Source organism: Cololabis saira, chromosome 17, assembly GCF_033807715.1.
Source record: "Cololabis saira isolate AMF1-May2022 chromosome 17, fColSai1.1, whole genome shotgun sequence".
NCBI classification, from domain to species: Eukaryota; Metazoa; Chordata; class Actinopteri; order Beloniformes; family Belonidae; genus Cololabis; species Cololabis saira.
This window is the reverse complement of record NC_084603.1, coordinates 6788640-6807183: the sequence shown is the minus strand read 5'-3', so window position 1 is coordinate 6807183 and position 18544 is coordinate 6788640. Positions and strand designations below refer to the sequence as shown.

Below are 18544 nucleotides of genomic sequence, written 5' to 3'. Positions count from 1 at the left end.
GTAAACAAGTTTTTATCAGACCACTAAATTTTAAAAATTCATGAGGTAGTTTCAAATTTTCTTAACCGAAACAATTCCTTACATTTTTTTTTGCCAGGGTTACCTCACAATTTTAAATTTTTAGATCCCCTATTATAATGCATGAGGTTTCTATTCTGCACCTGGGCAAGTACCAAACCTGACATCTGACCATCATTAGAAAAAGAGGAGTTTACTGTTTTCTTGTGAAACAACATAAGGTACCCAGAAATGGAAAAGGAATCCAGATATAAACTTGCTGAAGCTAGATGAAAACCAACTGTGTAAATAATAAAGCAGGATTTACAGGGTTACAGGTTGGCTTGTCATTATTTTCTCCACAGCACACCTTTTGCAATAATTGGTGTATCTGAGGTTTGATTAAAAAAAGCCAAAATTCAAGCCCTGAAGTACTGGAGGAAACCCTATGTCCTTCTTAAATAGCCTAAGAGCCTAAAAAACTTTTACCTTGCAGGAAGGTGATCTTTCAACAGGCAACTCCCCCGTCGGTCGACACAGGACAGACAGATTTAAGTTAAAATTCACTAAGAAGGTGTTGATGCAAGCCTTATCAAGACTTCTGTCTCTTCAGATCGGTCATTGGGCCAAAAACAGGCACTGAGGTCAAGCCCAAGGACTCAGTCACTCTCAGAGTGACAGTTGCATCATGACCCAGTTTAGTATATGCTGGCCTTGTGCAAATCAGACAGTTTGTCTGCAACACAACAGACACTTACTGACCTGTGTGGGCTCACATGAGCCACACCGATCTGTTCTTACGAGGTGGTTTGTGTGCACATGCCCTAGACTGCTTCCTTGATCTCAGCTCATGACAAAGACCGGATAAGTTCTGAAAAACCTCAACTGTGTCCTAATTATTTTTAGCACTGCCACTGTGGTAAAATCTTCTAATAGGGGTTTTGTAAGAGGCTGAATTCATTTAAAAAAAGAAAAGACTGCTCTTTCACATTGTCGCTGCTCTTAGAACCCTAATAAAAATGTCAATAGGTCCTGTTAGAGAGATGGCCTGTGTTAAAACAGATTTTAAAAGCATCTTGGACTATTTACATTGCATATAACTTTTTCTAATTCCATTTTGATTTTTTTTTTCTGAAATGACTCCAGATGATTATATTGCAATAATGCTATTGAGCGTTGAAAGCCTCCAAAAAAAATTGGTATTATCTGTGATAAATACTTAACTAATGAATAAAATAAAATCCCATTTAACAGTTAAAAAAAATAGCACTAAAATGCATTATTTATTCACTTAAGGTAGGTTACGTTCTTTCCTTTTCTAGCTTAAAATGAATATCAATTTGGATCTGGATTCAAATCTAGATGTCCCTGCTCTCTTGTGGTGATTTTTTACACGCCACAATAAACCACTATAATTAAATTTAAAATTCCAATTATAGCATCTAGAAAATAATGTATTGTATGATGGTAATGATTTAAGTGCATTTATTTTAATTAAATTTACTGAATCTCTGCATCATCCTCTGTACTGTTACCTGACGTAGATTCCTTGTTACTTTGACATCATGCCAATCATTGTCATTAAATTTCCCATTGACTGGCTCCACAAGAGCTTCAAAGGCTCCAGACCCCAAATTAATGACGAGTGAGACAGCCCCATTTTTCAGTGCCAAGTTGACGTAATCAGCTGATTTGCCCGTGTGCAGCATCAGTCCATTCCTCTGAAGGGTTTTGAATGACAATGTGATTTCATCACTGCTGCTTTGAATTGGGTTCAAGGACAAGTCGTAGCAGAAGAACTCAGATCCTTTGAAGGTTGCAACATATTCTTCTTTTCCTGCAGAGAAAAGACAAAGAGAAATATGTTGCATTAATATCAATGGGGGTGCTGTTAGGAACTATCATGGGGGGAAAAAAGAGAGAATGTACAGTATCTGTTGTACAATAGTCACACTTTCATCTGACTACTGCACATGGATGTACAGTATCAAGTTAGGCAAATCCTGTCACAACTTTTTTGCTCCTTCATTCAAATGAAAAACTTTGTATTGTTTTGTTGTTTTTATTTGTTAGCTAACCTACAAGATAAGTCAGTCAAAAAGTAACATGTGCAAGGTGCAGGAGGAATAAAAACACACAAGTAAGATTTGGTCGGAAACAGCAAAGCCGCATCGAGAAATATATCAACCACAGAACAGATAATGGCAACCAAAAACATGTACTTTATCATCAATGCTGTATTCAACATGACATATGTTGTGTACAAGTGGTATTTACCACCACCAAACTACTTGTATGTATGTCCTTTTCGAGCCTTGTGGCCCATAGAGCCGGTGTTTATCTCCGGTTTCTGTAGATGCAAACGAACAAGTGGTAACCACCCCCAGGGTAGGACACTAGTCTATCGCTGGATAGTATCCAGCGAAACCACTTGTACACAATATAAATTATATACTATTGCACAGACCTATAATGACTGCTTACAAAGCAAATGGCAAGCACATTATGGAGAAAAAACATGATAACAATCACCATAAAATTAACATTACATTATAAAAATATACGTTCTACTGTAACTGTCTAAATAATGTAGCATATTATTTTTACTAAGTGTTATTTGTATTAAGCTAAATACAGAGAGCTATGTACCTGTACCCACATTTATCAAAAGTGATGAAATTCAAATAAATAAACAAATAAATATCAACAGCATGACCACTAAACAACAGCTACATCAAACCTCCACTAATATACAATAGTCTGGTTTCCCTAATTACAGACCACAGTCATGTACTGTAAGTTATGCTTGTCATCTGCTGACATGTCTTTTCTAGTTGACATCCCTGTGCTACCTTTGATTTTACAATCTAGAAGGAAATGATATGTGAATTTCTTAAATACTAAACAGAAATTATATGAACCATATCTACTCCGACTCCTACCATCTAAAAATACTAATGGCAGGAATTCCACAAAAATGTTGAAAAACTTGAAACACTGTGATATAGAGGAACTGAAGCAGCAATGAGTTTTGATGGGTGATGCAGGCAAATATCAACTAGAGAGCAGTTAAATACAAGTTTAGACAGACAAACTATTACATTCTTAATAGATGGGTCTTTTTTATGTATGTAATATTATGGATGCAAAATAAACACACACACACACATAAAGAAACAAATGCACACATACATGCTTAGAGGAGTATTCAGGCATTGATGCAACAATGTAAGAAATAAAAGGGGTTGCTGTCCACAACAATTTGTCACCTCATTGATTTCCCCTTAAAGGAGCTATAGTGCACCTCTGGGAAAACTACAAGGGGCTGTAATTGAAGCTTATTGGATCTGACCACCCTTTGGTCATTCCCTGTGTGTCTGAGACCCCTTTAAGTGAAAATGAGAGAACTCTACCCTCTTCACAAAACCCTAAACACAGCTAAAATTGAGCCAATGGTTTAGGGTCATTCCCATCTCTCCCCCACACATCCCCATGCCTCCAAGCCAATTTTAATTTCCCTAACCAATTGAGAGTGAATTGTGTGTATACAGAAAAGATTTTTTTGTGATTTACATTTGGGGCTCGTTAAAATAAGCTTCCAAGCCCATGAGGATGTATATCTTACTATATCTCAAAAGCTTTTGAATTTAACACACATTGACACACCCACACACTATATTTGTATATATTAGGGGTGTAACGATACAGTAATCTCACGATACGGTACGATACACGATATTGAGGTCACGATAACGATACGATATTATAGCAGTATTTTTTTAACAACCTTGAATGAGGAACATATGACTGGAAAAAATTGTCTTTTATTTGAAAGACACAAAATACAAAACAATGCTGTGCATTTGCCCTATTGTTACAGTTTGTAATGCTTTATAACTGTTTAAGTTTTAAAGAGAAAGCCAGGCCAACCATTTTCCACAAACTGAACTAAAAGTAAATGTCAGGTTTGCATTATGCATCTTCAGTTTCATACAAGTACAAATATTTTGCCACAAACTGAATAGTTTCTCTCATGTATGATTTGACTTTTTTCTTTCTACTTTAACAACTAAAATTAAATGAATAAATAAAAGTAAATAAATACATACAATTTAACATCATAAAAAAGATTGATTCATGCTCACCTTATAAGTGTAAGAGGAGATTTATTTCTGTTAAGGTTATTTTGGTAATTCAGGGTTCATTATTTTATAAATATATTCTTTATATTCTGTAAATCAGGGACTATAATGACACTAGTCAGTTTATCTGTAGTGATTAGTCTGTTTTAGATTGGGCGGAGTGATACAGCACTAGGTGCTGTGTTGATGTTCTAAAATCCTACGCTGTTGAGGGACATTAAAGTACACTCCAACTCGGAAGAAGTTTTCCCGTGTTTATCCTACTCACGACCCGAAAAAGGTTTAATTTAATAAGGTAAGGCTTAACTCTACACCAGACTTAAAACTTGAGCCTCAGTAGTGTGTGAAAGAACCATACAGAGCCACAACAGCCTGACACCTCCTCCTCGTGCAAGTCAAAAGCCTAGTAACACTGCTGTGGGATGGAATCCCATTCTTCAACCAGCATTTGTTGCAAGTCAGCCAACGTGGTTTCGTTGGTGATTCTGGCACAAACAGCGGGCCCAAGCTGGTCCCACAACTTTTCAATGCGACTGAGGTCAGAACTACTGGCAGGCCATTCCATCATCTCCACTCCCACATTCTGCAGGTAGTGTCTGATAAACCCAGCTCTGTGGGGACGAGCGGTCCCAGACTGTGGAGATATGGGATTGGCACTGGTTGCAGAATGTCATCTTAATATCTATCTGCATTGAGATTGCCTCAAAAACTGACAAGCCTAATTTTTCCAGTGAGGGACATGTCTACCCACACCATCACACTGCCTCCACCAAACGATGTTACCATATCAATGCGGCAATCAGCATAGCATTCTTAAGGTCTTCTCCAAACTTTGACCCTATGATCCAACCGCCGTAGACAAAATCGCTGAACAAATTGTTCCTCTACAATTTCAAGTACACCAGTGCAAACAGGGCTGACGGTGAAGGGCAGTCATAGCAGGTCTCCTGGCAGCCCTGAGACCGGTGACTGGCTGCGTGCAGTCTTTTCTCGATTGTTTGGGCAGAGAGCCGTCTGCCATATCATCATGCAAACCTTGACTGCATATCTGTAGAAGACAGCCTACAGTACCTAAGTGCCTGATTGGCAGCAACTGGGGGTACCAGAAGCTCAAAACAAGAGTCAATAGCAACAGCAAAATAAGCTGTTTCGCATTAGTAGAGAAGATTTAGCTAATTTTGCATGGGGACAACCCACATACTCAGCTCTATTGCTCATCCCACGAATACACGTTGCTCACAAATGTGTCAACATTTAAAAGGGAAATAAACAGGTTTCCAACAGTAAAAGATTGATTATTATACATATTATCTATCAAACACAAACAGTTTCAGACAGTGATATTAATATTGACATTTCACAAGCTCTCACTTAAGTATCAGAGGCAGGTTGGACTCAAGCTGGCCTCAAATAGTATAAAGCTCACAAGCTCACAGCTGGCTACTTTTAACTTTCTGTCCACGAGTGGATAAGATGTCAATAGATATGGTATTTTTTCCACAGCCTGCGTCAGTTGTTTAAAAAGAAGAATGGTTGACTTGTTAATAAATAAATTGTAACAATGTTTCCAGCAGATCTATTCTGCACACATCTGGTACAACTTTATGAAGAACAAATTAAAAAACAATGTATAAACCAAGTGAATGTTGCCTAATAATTATCAACAAGTCTGTGTGCACCACAGAACAATTCCTTTTCCACTCTTTCTCCTAGCACCAAATAGTCTCGGAATGATGGTATGATTGAAAAAATAAATTTGTCCTTCAAATTTGGATAGTCATTCATCGGATGAGGAATGATATTAAAACTTCAATTTTAAAACAAACAATTTCATATTTTTGATTTCAAATCAGTGGATAAATTAGCTATGCTAGTCCTCGTTTCTTCTCTGGTAGAATGATAATGCAATAAGTGAGAAGTGTCTGCTTGTTCAACATTTTCATAAATGTTCACAGTCATTTTGAAGTGTTGATTTGTATCAATCATTATGTCACTTAAATGTGTTATTTCTCCACAGAAAGCTCCTGTGGGTACCTGAGCATTTCCAAGTTGTCTGGTCTGTCAGTCAGTGAAATTACCGTTACCTGCTAGCACCTTAATGTTCTTTAATAATGTTGTGAATGTGAACATGTATAAAAGTAAGCACCTTTACCATGTTTTGAGAAAACAGCAAGCAGAGAAAAGTCATGAACAGAGGAAAAGTATAGCTCCCTGGGAAAAGCCATAAATAGAAGTACGGGTGATTATTTGTCACAGTCTTCAGTTCTGCATATTTAAACCTTGTTTTTAACAACAGCATTAATCTACCATTAGACCTATACATATTAAATGGCAATGCCTTATTCATTGAAGACGCCTCAAATAAAACAGCACCCGAGCACTCTAATTTTCCCATAATTTCAACAGATTTGACCACTTTCTTTGTTATTGTAGACAATTGTTAATCAACAGCATCTGCTAGTGCCATTCAGGAACCTGACTCCATGGTCACGTCACATTTGTGGTTGCGGTGCAGAACTAACCACCCATATTGATGGAAACAATACAATTATTCGCCATTCAAATCAAATTAGTGTCAGAAAGAGTCAAAGAGATACGGTGCAGCATGCAGCTCACACAGAATGCCGCGGATACGTCACCACAATAAAACAACAGACGGCATGAATGCCTTTAAAGCATAACTGAACCCTCAATTAATTGAAGTTGAGTGTTTCAAACCAAATTACTCAGAAAACACTGAGGGGCTACTAACTGGAGCACGTCAAACTGTATGTACAACACTACCAGCATCTGACTGAACGACCAGGACGCTCCTCATCACTCACTTTGCTCTGACACTAATCAAGCATTTCCTACTCCATGGCTGCTTTTCAAATTAGCTTGCACCTATGTTGGGGTGGATACACACGGCCAACATCAAATCTTGAAACAACAGTCTGAAGCAGCCCGAGCAGGGCATGATACAAATTACCCATGTGAAAGTGTGAAAGCTCTAGGGGAGGCTTTGATAATAATTGCCAAACAATGCAAAAATTGGAACCTGATTCTGTAAATAATGACTTAAAACTACAACAAAAGGTTGTGGCTTCTGCACAGTTCAAATTCAATAATTCAAATGATTTTAGAAGCTTGAAAATGTTTACAAAAGATGTGTTAAAAAAAAAAAAAAACATGTTGTACAGAAATATTGTATTATATGTGTTCCAATATAAGGCAAGGCAAGGCAAGGGACGTTTATTTATATAGCACAATTCAACACAAGGTCATTTAAAGTGCTTTACATTGACATTAAAAGCGGCAAGACATAATTAGGCAGTAAATAACAAATAAGATTGAATACAATTATGAATAAGATGATAAGAAAATAAGTAAAATAATAAAAAGCGCAAGCTGTTAAAAATAAGGGCAGTAGAGTCCAGTAGGTAAGTATTTAATTTAAGAGTACGCTTCAGTAAACAGTGATGTTTTTAGGCCTGATTTAAAGGAGCTGACAGTTGGAGCAGACCTCAGGTCTACAGGAAGTTTGTTCCACCGGTGAGGAGCAGAATAACTGAACGCTGCCTCACCTTGCTTGGTTCTGGTTCTTGGGAACCACAACAAACCAGATCCAGATGAACCTCAGGGGTCTGGGAGCTTCATAGGAACTAACAGATCAAGCATGTATTTTGGTCCAAGACCATTCAGTGCTTTGTAGACCAGCAGTAAGATTTTAAACTCTATCCTTTGACTCACTGGAAGCCAGTGTAGTGATTTCATGACCGGTGTAATATGGTCCAGTTTCCTGGTGTTTGTAAGGACTCTGGTGGCAGCGTTCTGGATCAGCTGCAGCTGCCTGATAGATTTCTTGTTAAGGCCTGTAAAGATGCCATTGCAATAATCCAACCTACTGAAAATGAATGCATGAATAAGTTTTTCCATGTCTTGTTTAGACAGAATCCCCTTAATTCTAGCAATGTTTTTTAGGTTAGATTTAGTGATAAACTTTAGATGGCTGTTGAAGTTCAGGTCTGAGTCAATAATTACACCCATATAAGAGAGAGAAAAGAAGATGTCATGAGGTAAACATGACCACAACATTTTAAGGGTTGGGAGAAAGTGTGTTTTAAGCGTTGGTCAAACATACAAAAATGCTATCCTTACCCACTGGTGTCATTCTTCTTCATGGCAGACTACAGAATTGTGATTGTTGGAATGTAACTGTGTCTTATTGCTTCTATGTCACTGTCAAACCCATAAGTGCCCCCCATCAGAGCACTAGATGGCCAGTTGGAGCTCTAATTAACTAGCTGAAGTTTTAAAAAGTTTGAAGTAAGTGCACAGTTTTGGACAAAAAATATAAGGGTAAGAAATTCTTCCACACTAGCAACTGTCGATCATCAAGGTTCACCTACGATATATGGAATTTAAAAAATTATACTATCAAACTTCAGAAACTGGCACCGGGTTTCACCTTGCATTGGATCACTTACTCCTTTCTGATTGGCAGCCTATTAAAATAACACGAAGTTAGCACCATAAACTTGGCCAAAGCGTTTTTGTATAACGGGGTAAGAGTTTCCAAAGTCTTAAATATTCAACTTTTTTGACACCACTTAAAATACTTGCAAGGCGACAATCCTTGGGACTGCAAATACGTATAAGTCTGTACTTAACAGGATATCTAGCACGTTTGGTTGCTTTCTGCCAGCAATAAGAAGATTTCTTTTGTTGGTGATCGTATTGATAGAGCTGCAGTATTGGGGGAGGGAGCTTCAATTAGCTCAGTTAAATATATCCAGGAATACAACCACGTGGATCAGCATGTGTGGATGTGCCTGAGCTTATAGCTCTGCCAGACACCATGCTGGGCTACTGTTACATACTATGTCATTTTGATTCTAAGTATGAAGGATATCTTGCTGTGCTGTGGGAGAGTTTCCTTCCCTGGTTTCAATCTGCAGAAACATTTCATCAATAGTAAAGCCACTCATAATTGGCTTTAACACTCAGATTGTCATTAAGGATGCAGACATGAATTAGTCACTCATAACAAAAGAAACTGGCTCATATTCGGTCTCTGAGTCATTCAAGCCGACTATTTGTGTTTATATGCTAGTAAACATTAAAGCATCCAAATGTATCCGGTTGTCATTTTTCGCTGTTACATAGCTGTGACTGAAAAACACTTTTTATTGCATTTAGCATAAAATTATTATTAAAATTATTTTACCATAATTGTGATTAAGTATACACATTAATATTATAGTTGTGCAAAATGCCTGATAAATTCAATTGACAGCAATACAAATTTGAGGTGTCACATTGATATTTGTGCCTACATTTGTTTTTGTTTATTTTATCACTAGTAATGATTAAGTAACTCATGTTTTGTTTATTTCTTTTAAAAATAAAATTCCGCCAACAACTTTTAGCATTACTTTCCATTTTCAAATGTGTGCAATCAGGAGATAAGTTTTCTTTAGAAAACTGCACGGACATCATAGTCTAGTTATTTAAATAATGTACGCATATATGTCTAAATATGTAGAAAAAAAATGAAGAAAAAAAAAACTTACCTGACCCACTAAACCAATGTTTCCCATTCAAAAACTGATATTTATCTTTTAGGTAGAAACTGAACGAAAAAAAGAAACAAACTTAACAGCTGTATTAACAGCATTAATTAAGGCTTTGTACTAAACTCATAAAGAACAAAACCCTCATTAATGGGATTGATGACACCTGTGTTTACCTGCTGTACTACTTCCTGCTAAAATGGCTTTCAGAAGCTCAGACGAATGTAGATATGACTTCTTCTGTTTACTTTTGTACCTTTAGTAAATTCAGCAGCGACTACAGCAACTTCATCAATACATGCAACCTTCAAAAATGTCAAATGATATACTGCCTCGCTTACAAGGAACTACAGACAGAATTACGACCGGTGTTCTGCCAATTTCTGCTGCTTTGCCAAAAAATGATACCTGATGGTTTTCTACCTTTGTAAAGCTACAATTTTACTGTGTTTTACTCCCTAGCCCACTTCCTTTCCCCCCAAGTGGTCCTTGTCTCTTGCCAGGCCGTCATTGTAAATAAGAATGTTCTTAATGACCTGACTGGTTAAATAAAGGCGAATGACTGAATGAATATCAAATAAAGCGATAGAACTGTGTTTTTTTTCTCTTTTATCGTATAATGTTCAGAAAAGTGTAATGCAATTCATGTCATGGGTAGTGTATTTTGAAGCATCAAATACTCAACATCCCATATTATCCATTTTACATTGTGCAAGAAATGATGGGCATGGCAATCAAACTTTGAAAATCGCCTGTGCGCGTGCGCAGAACCACAAAGTAGCATTTCTCGGCGGGTAGCAAGGATTGGCAGAACACCGGCAGCACAGTTTTAGAAAAACTCTTTTGAGAGAAGAACGCGCGCTGATATAATATAGACCAACTTACAGTCGATGTATCGCCCCAGAAACGACGACAAGCTTTCGCTTAGAGTGGTGGACATTTTGTTTAGCTTTATGATACAAAAACAAGGACTTATTCTTGATTTTTTTGCAAACATCCATGAAACACAAACATGGTTCCCCCTAGTGGGCAGAAGTTACAACACTGGTAGACGCAAGATCCAAAACGTCTTTAAAAACAGACCAAAATACACATGTTTTATTTGTATCTTGTTTATGTAATTTCTACAGGCAAATAGTGAACAAAGGGCTGTGTGCCTTTGTTAAGGCCAAATTACATATTTTTTAAAAGGACAAAAAAGACAAAAGAAAACCTGGCTCTGCGTGTGTATGATCACCTAAATGTCATATAGGCCTACGTCTAATGTGGACCATGGTATCACCAGTCAAGTGCATTTGTTAATCTCTCGACTTTGAGTAATCCCTACTATCTAACATTAACAATTAATAGATAAATACCACATAACAAATGAAGTGAGATATATCATTTTATATATGCTTAAGAATTACTGTAAGTAAAAGTTTGCATTGTTTTGATAACACACATAATGACTGGTATTTATAGACTACAAAATATAATATATAGATAAAATACAATTATTAAAATTCATCAGAGTGTTTCTACAGATTAATTCCTGTCTGAAACACACTAGGGTCATATCCTGTTAAATATATGGAATAATATTGATTCTGATTAAATTGCCTTTGAAATATCCTCAAGCACAGAAAATCAAGGCTAAATACAGTATTAGTATGATAGGCTGGTTTTTATAGAGTCAGAAGGTTTTTTTTTTTTTTCCATTACAATTATTAACATGAAACTAGAATGAAGGGCAACGCTCCTTTCTGTTTATATTTTCTGTCTCTTTCAACATGCATCATACCAGCTGGTAAAATCTTACAAAATTTAACAAAGCGTTGAGAAGACATTTCAAACGTTTCACCCAGATGAAATGCAGTCAATGGGAATTGTCATTGTATAATTCACTGCTTTATGTCAGTCATCTGCATAGGAAAACCTCCTCTGGGGCCATTTCCCACAAAGCCACCTCATCCACAGACTGGCATTGCAGCATTGGGGATGCGAACACCTGTGCACACATTCATGCAGCCACGAAAACAAACATGCAATGATTAGAGTGGTTCAGAAATTAAATATGCATATACACACAATCCCCAGAAAGATACACACTAAAGAAGATCTCGAACTCAATCCCTTTTATAAACACAGATTCAATACCACACGACTTAGTCCTGCAAACTCCCACATGACAAGAGGATGGAGGTCGGTCATTTTATTTAAGTCAACTACTCCACGATAACTGATACTAATCTCATTTGCTCTCTTATGAAAGATTTTTTGCTTTTAATCACACCTCACCAAATAAATGGTAATATGTGAGCATATGAGCCTTGGATATTCTCCCGAGAAGGCTCAAAGGGCTTCAGAAAGGCTCAGAAGAAAAGAGGGGAAGGCTTCTTGTTTAAAGGCACAGCAGATCCTTAAGATCAAATATATGTGCCAAATAAAAAAGGGTAGACATTTATAGTTGGCAGGTGGACCATAAAGCTAGATCTTTAGATGCACTCCCCCACCAACAGGAACATTTCTGTGCAGTGGGTTTAACAAATAACTCCCCCAAAAGCAGCATCTTGAGGAATTAATGATGCTGGTGATTGAAAACATTGCCTGTGAGAGACAAGGTAGTTAATCTGTTGACAATGTGTAGGAGCCTTCATTTTGTTCACTTCACAGAGCAAGGAAAGGGTTAAATTAAAAAAAGAAAGCACGATGCAGAAAAAACTAAATGAAAAACCTTTTTTTCAGACTGAGTGGTTCAAATAGAAAAAGCCAAAAATAGGAGATCAAAATGTGAGGAAAAACAAGACATAGGCTACCAACACAATTAATGAATATCCATGCACTTGGACAAACAACCAATCCATATGAGCACACAGATAGAACAATACACTTTGCCAGGCTCTCGTTTGTTGAAGAATAAAAACGGCAATACAGCGAAAAAGGTTTGCAATGTGTTGAATACTAATATGCAACACCCAATCCATTCATGCAGTGTGAATCCAGAAAAAGATCATGTAAGCCTAGAGTACATTAATCAATATCCTCATCAAAAGAGAGGCATTATTTTATATGAAAGTAGTTACTGCCTCATGTATGTAAACAAATAAACATTACATACATTTTTTGTTTCCAAATGAACTCTTCAATATCTAATTGATTATTCCCTAGCATAACAAATGAGCTCTATTGACAGGTGGGTAGTAACATTTTATAGCAGGTTTCTGTCTGAATGGACCATGTTGTAAACGCACTGGCAGCAGTGAATCTTTGCCATGTGTATCCTAACAAGCTTCTCAGTTTAGCTGTAACCTTGTCAAGGCTGGCAGCACAGAGGAAAAGGTGCACGCTGTGAGAGCATGGCAGAGGTTAGCATGTCCACTTTTGATAACAGGATCAAGGGATAAAAAAAAAGAGTCTAACTGTTAAGGAGTGGCATTTGGCAGATGTCTAATTTAGGCCATATACATGGAGACCTTCCTCACACGAGAGGAAAGTCAAGAGGCGCTGAAGCATGTCATTGCACAGAAATAATTCATGTGCTAATTACATCGGCAGTGTGTCTCAGGATGATTTCTGTACAGAACCGCTCTTGTCCTCCCAGCTCTCACCAATGAGATCCACTCTGCTTGACACATCATGAATCCTTGATAGTGAGCAGACGCCCAGCCACATCAGCAAAGACACTTTCTTATCATTATCCTCGGAGTTCATCCTTTATAACCAGACAATGTACACACCGACTTAAGTACTGAGCTACAAATCATCAATGACTGAATGGCCTCTTAATCGGACAAGCAAGAAATTACACTGCCATCATTTATCATTTCCTTATTCTACATGATGAGTTTAGTTAATTCACCTAGAACCGTAACACAGTGGGAAAACATATTAAAGCTAATTAAGTTATTAATACAACATTAAAAGATGTTCAGGTCATTGAATGATATGTGTACACCTCAATCGAGGCATGAGGCACAGAAGTTGTCACACGTTTCTCTTGAGTGAGAGCAAAGCTAGGTCTACAACTTGTAAAATATTCCACCAAAACTTTACTGTGACTCATGAGCTTGAATAAAGTTACTAAAACAGTCTTGGTGGAAAGTGATGTATTTCGTGTTCTGCCAGAATTAGGTGAAAATATAGCAAAATCAGAGATAATACATTTCAAAATTATAACTTCCATGTACTGCAATATGACAGTATAACTGGAGCGGTTCAGTGGTTCTAAGATAGGCATTAACTACCTCGGAAAAGCAAATTTCCCTTTTCAGGGACAACCTGAACCAACAACCAAGTAAGCCAGTTTAGGTGTTATGTAATCCTGAGAAGTACTGGTGTGGAAGAAAAAAATTAGGTTGGACGTGTACTTTCATTTTCACACGAAAATTCTAGCTTGTTCTTTGCCTTTCTCCTCGGTAGCAACTTCCCAGCATTATGTCCTCCAGTGGCACATGGTATATATTTTTGTTCTTTCAGTACCGAAGTAGACACAATGAGATCAGATTGTTCATTCATGCCAACCATCGTCTGACACTGGCAAAGTGGCCTGTCTGTCACAACCAGCTCTTTCAGATGCTGTGAAGTGAACTTGAGATAAATGCATCCTGAATCGAAACTAAATCTTCTCAGCGAATCACCTCTACTCTCCCTCTCACCCAGTCAAGAAAAGGAAACAAAGAGCCCTGCAGTGAAGTGGTGTGCATGCATGGCTCTCCTCAATTTTTTTTAAAAAAATTTTCCTTTATTGCACTTTGTGATCTTTTTTTTTTTAGTGGTCATCAGACTGAGATTTGCCTCCGTGTGCTAACTCTCATGTGGTGGAAGAACAGGGCACAGAACACTGAACAGCATTGCTGCCTGTTTGAAAATGTGCTCCACTGAACAAGTCGCTGCAGGACAGTGAAGCTTGACAGGATTCCAGCATCACCTTGTCGAGCTGCTAGGCAAGGTCACTAGCTCAGATTTTTGTTGTTTAAACTTTCTTAGTTCTTGGTTTTCTTTGCTGGAGCATTTCCTGTTTTTTTTGAGTTGTGTCATTTAATGCAATTACATTAATTTGATCCTAAATTAAGGAGTTGGCCAATGACTAACTAGACAAGCTTACAGTACAGGCTAATATAAACTAAATATCCTCTCGAGGTCTTGCCTTGTGGTGCTACTATACACACACATCCTGTAAGGAATTTCTTCAAGACCCACTGTATGCATTTAACATCAACACATCATCTCCCAAGTTGCTTGTGCTTCTGCTAACACTGTGCTGTACTGAGGGCTATTTGAACAGGGAACGACAACACATCCTTCTCGTTGTCCCACACAGAGCCTCCCAGCTATGAGTAATCTCACACTCTGGTACCTTCCTCAGTGGAAATCCAAAGGCGTAAGTGTCTGTACTCAGCCAAACACTCCATGGGTGCAGAGAGGAAACAAGGGTTAAAGCAGGATGTCTGGTGTCAGAGGACAAACATTCCTGCCATCACTGTACCACTTTGGAGGTTCAAACATGAAGCTGCACTTACAAAAATAAAGCCTGCAGCACACTGTTTTTACTTTCCAGGTATTAGGGAATCTCAGCTCCTCTTTTCTGCTCAGAAGAAAAAACAAATAGTACTCTTGAGGCTTTCATGAAAGTAAATAAATAAATATGTGTAGACTTATTAAGGAGACATGCAAAAAAGCTGTAAAACAAAATGCAGTTGTACTATTGTTAATCAGTTCCTCACTTGTGTAGTCTGCCTAAGCAAAATAGCACATTTCCCAAGTTGCATTGGCACTGGTATCCTCACAAAGGTTTTTTTTCCACAGAGGGTAGTCTCAAATGGCCTCCCTTCCTTCTCCTTTCCATCACCTTAACGATTGCTAATGGCAGCACCCCCTCCCCACTTTTATCTACAGGGGGAAATTGTCCACCGGCAAAGTTGCTGACCTATGGAGAGAAAATTACTCACTTTGGGGTGTTACTGTTTCAGCAGTACTATGGCCCCACTGACACTAGAACAAGGTCATTTCATAATGGGTTGTCCAGCCGCCACTCCGCTGCCAACAGGCCTGAGTGATGAAGGAGTGTGTAGCCAGTTATGTTGACAGGAGACAAGGCTACGGCAGCTTGATAAAGATCTGCCTCTAACAGGAGTGAAAATAGCAAAGAAAGAGTGATAGAAAAAAGATGATCCTGCATTTTGCCCCCTCAGCCTTCAAAGTGATGACAAATATGATCTGCTGGGTAGCTTGCTTCTGCATACCTAGTGTTTTGCATTCCAGCAAAAGCCACAGGAACCACAAAAACACTGATGCCATATACTATGGCGGTTACTGGCATGTAGGAATAAATACATGTGATCAATGACAGTAGTTCTCACAATGTACTGACTGAATTATAGCTCTTCTCTAAGGGAATTCTGACAGTTACTATCAATTGATCAATGTGGTTCACATCCACCTCAGTGACTCATCCAACAAAGATATTTAGTCTTTTCCTCCTGGGATAAGGATGACGTCCATTGATAGTTTTATCTCTATATTTCTTACTCATCTCTAGTTATTATAACTCTACTTCTTATATATCTTACATTCATTTCAACCTTTTTTACTATTTCCATTACTATTTAATACCAATACTTATTTTTCTTTTCTCTTTTTTAGCACTAAAACTTTCATGTCAATCGCAGACTAATTTGCAGTTTTGCAAATTTGATGTACATGATTTTATTATGTCTCATTACAATCAAAATACAATCAAAATAAAAAATGTGTATATAGTCTTAGGTTGAGCCAAGTAATTTATTGCAAGTTATAAATACCCTGCTTCCAGTCTGCAAATGTATATTTCTTATAGTCTGCCTGCTTTGCACTTAGAATAGATTCAGGACTTAAAGGGATTTTCCTGTTTCAGCGGTTTATAGACGAAGCAATGACTCTGTGCACATGTACAACAGTTCGATTTTATTTCTTCCACTCAAACGTATTAATAAACAAAAGCCGTCATGTACAAACACACATTCAACAAAACGTGCATAAAGTGTGGACAATTGTGCATGTGATTTAATTCCTCTCATGACTCTTTTTGTGAGGGAGGGACTCCATTTCCAGAGTACTGCACAATTAAAGCCAGGAAACTTACAAATTAATTAAAAGCACTGGGTTAGCTTTTTTTGATCTCCCTCTGAAGTGTGCTCCAGAGACTGTTGCAAAAAATCCTAACAAGGGCCCCAGCTTACATGTTCTTTTTTTAGGCTCTTTTAAGAAATACATATAAAACAAAGAGGGACAAGAGACATGGTAGACTCTTAATCATTTTCATCCCATGTTTTTGTAACTGTGTTACTCCCCCTCTTCACATATTGCAAGTATTCAATGTGTTCTCATTTGCAGCCTGCTCCTCTGTATCTCATTGCCACACGTATGATACAAATGAGCAAACGTAAAGAGCAAGACAGCTTTCTGGCAGAAACTTTCTGGAGATTCTTCACCAGCCATCTCCATCAGCACCATGGCTCTGGGTGATTGAGCCTTTTACCTATCTGCAGCATCCAGCCACCTGCCATGGAAATGACGGCTGTTTGCGCCATATGCCCCGATGTTCTGCCAAGCCTCTCTGGTCTGTTCCGCCTTGAGCAAATTTCATTATGGGATGGCTGGGAGCACACGGCACTGCTCATTAAGGGTACAGCGTGGCACGTCACTGTTTGTAACAGGATGGATGCCGGAGGTCGCATACCCCCAGCATAGGAAAACGCTTGACAGCTTTTGCTACTGTGTTGTATAACTTTTGTTCTGGAATGGGGGTGCGATGACATATGGCTTACTCATAATATACAAATTACATTAACTTAAATAATACGATAAAAAAAAGTTGTGTCTACTGTAACAACATGGTTACAGAGATAATTATTCATTTGGGTGAAGGAAATGAGTCAAACATGTATTGAATGAGAGCCGAAAGTGTTCTCACTTTACATATTAAAAAGCACTATATCTGTTCAATTTTGATATTATCTGAATTAAAACATAGATCATATGAAAATTCAAACCATTAGCTTACTTGGCATAGTTGAATGATGACATATCATCCAGATATGCAGGTTATTGGTTTTAATTTTAAACCACTTTAAACAGACACTTTAAAAAGGAATTAAATAAACTAATGCACAGATGGTGGGATATATAGCTCAGTAGCCATACTTAACTTCTGAGTGCTGATTTCTTATATTATAGATGTCCATTGTGACAAATAAATACAAATGACTATAACATTATACAGTTTATAACAAATTAACTCAAAATGCTACCATTCTGATCTGCACATAGACCATTGACTGTATAAGATGTATAAGATAAGTGCATAGCCTACTACTGAGCATGTGAAGCTGAAGAGGTGACACTATGCCCTGGTACTCTCCCTTGGTTATGCTGAATCACAGCGTGTCTACTAAGACAGAGCTATTTCCCGAAACGATATAGCCTCCGCAGATATCATATATGAGCCAGTGTCGGGTTGCCGTGAGGCAGTGGCAGTTGGTGACTAACATGGTCAACTATAGCCAGATGGAGCTGAGCCACAGGGATCGAGTGGAGAGCTCTTGCTGGAGGTGTGCAGCCAACTAACACCCACCACCCTCTGATAATACAGTCCAACTACTCTCTTTGTTTTGACTACCTTTGCAGAAGAAACATCTTCACTTTGCTCAGATACTACAGTTGCAGGCCAACTCAGTCTCATGGCAGTTTGTGATACAGTCAAAAATATTAAATCTACTGTTATCGACATAAATGTTAATGATTCAGTGATACTACGGCACAACTGGTGGTGTTGCCATAAGTATCTCTCTCTCTCTACATATATGTATGTGTATATGTGTATGTGTGTGT

General features: G+C 37.9%; 1 protein-coding gene across 10 annotated transcripts in view; it reads right to left on the bottom strand.

Moving 5' to 3' along the window:
• LOC133463903 (neurexin-1a-like) overlaps positions 1–18544 on the bottom strand; it is a 301928-nt gene that overhangs the window by 193818 nt on the left and 89566 nt on the right. For all 10 annotated transcript variants that reach the window (XM_061745667.1, XM_061745669.1, XM_061745668.1 and 7 more), the window contains one exon: positions 1533–1834. In XM_061745667.1, the coding sequence (XP_061601651.1) occupies positions 1533–1834 (302 nt within the window). The remainder of the gene's footprint in view (positions 1–1532; positions 1835–18544) is intronic.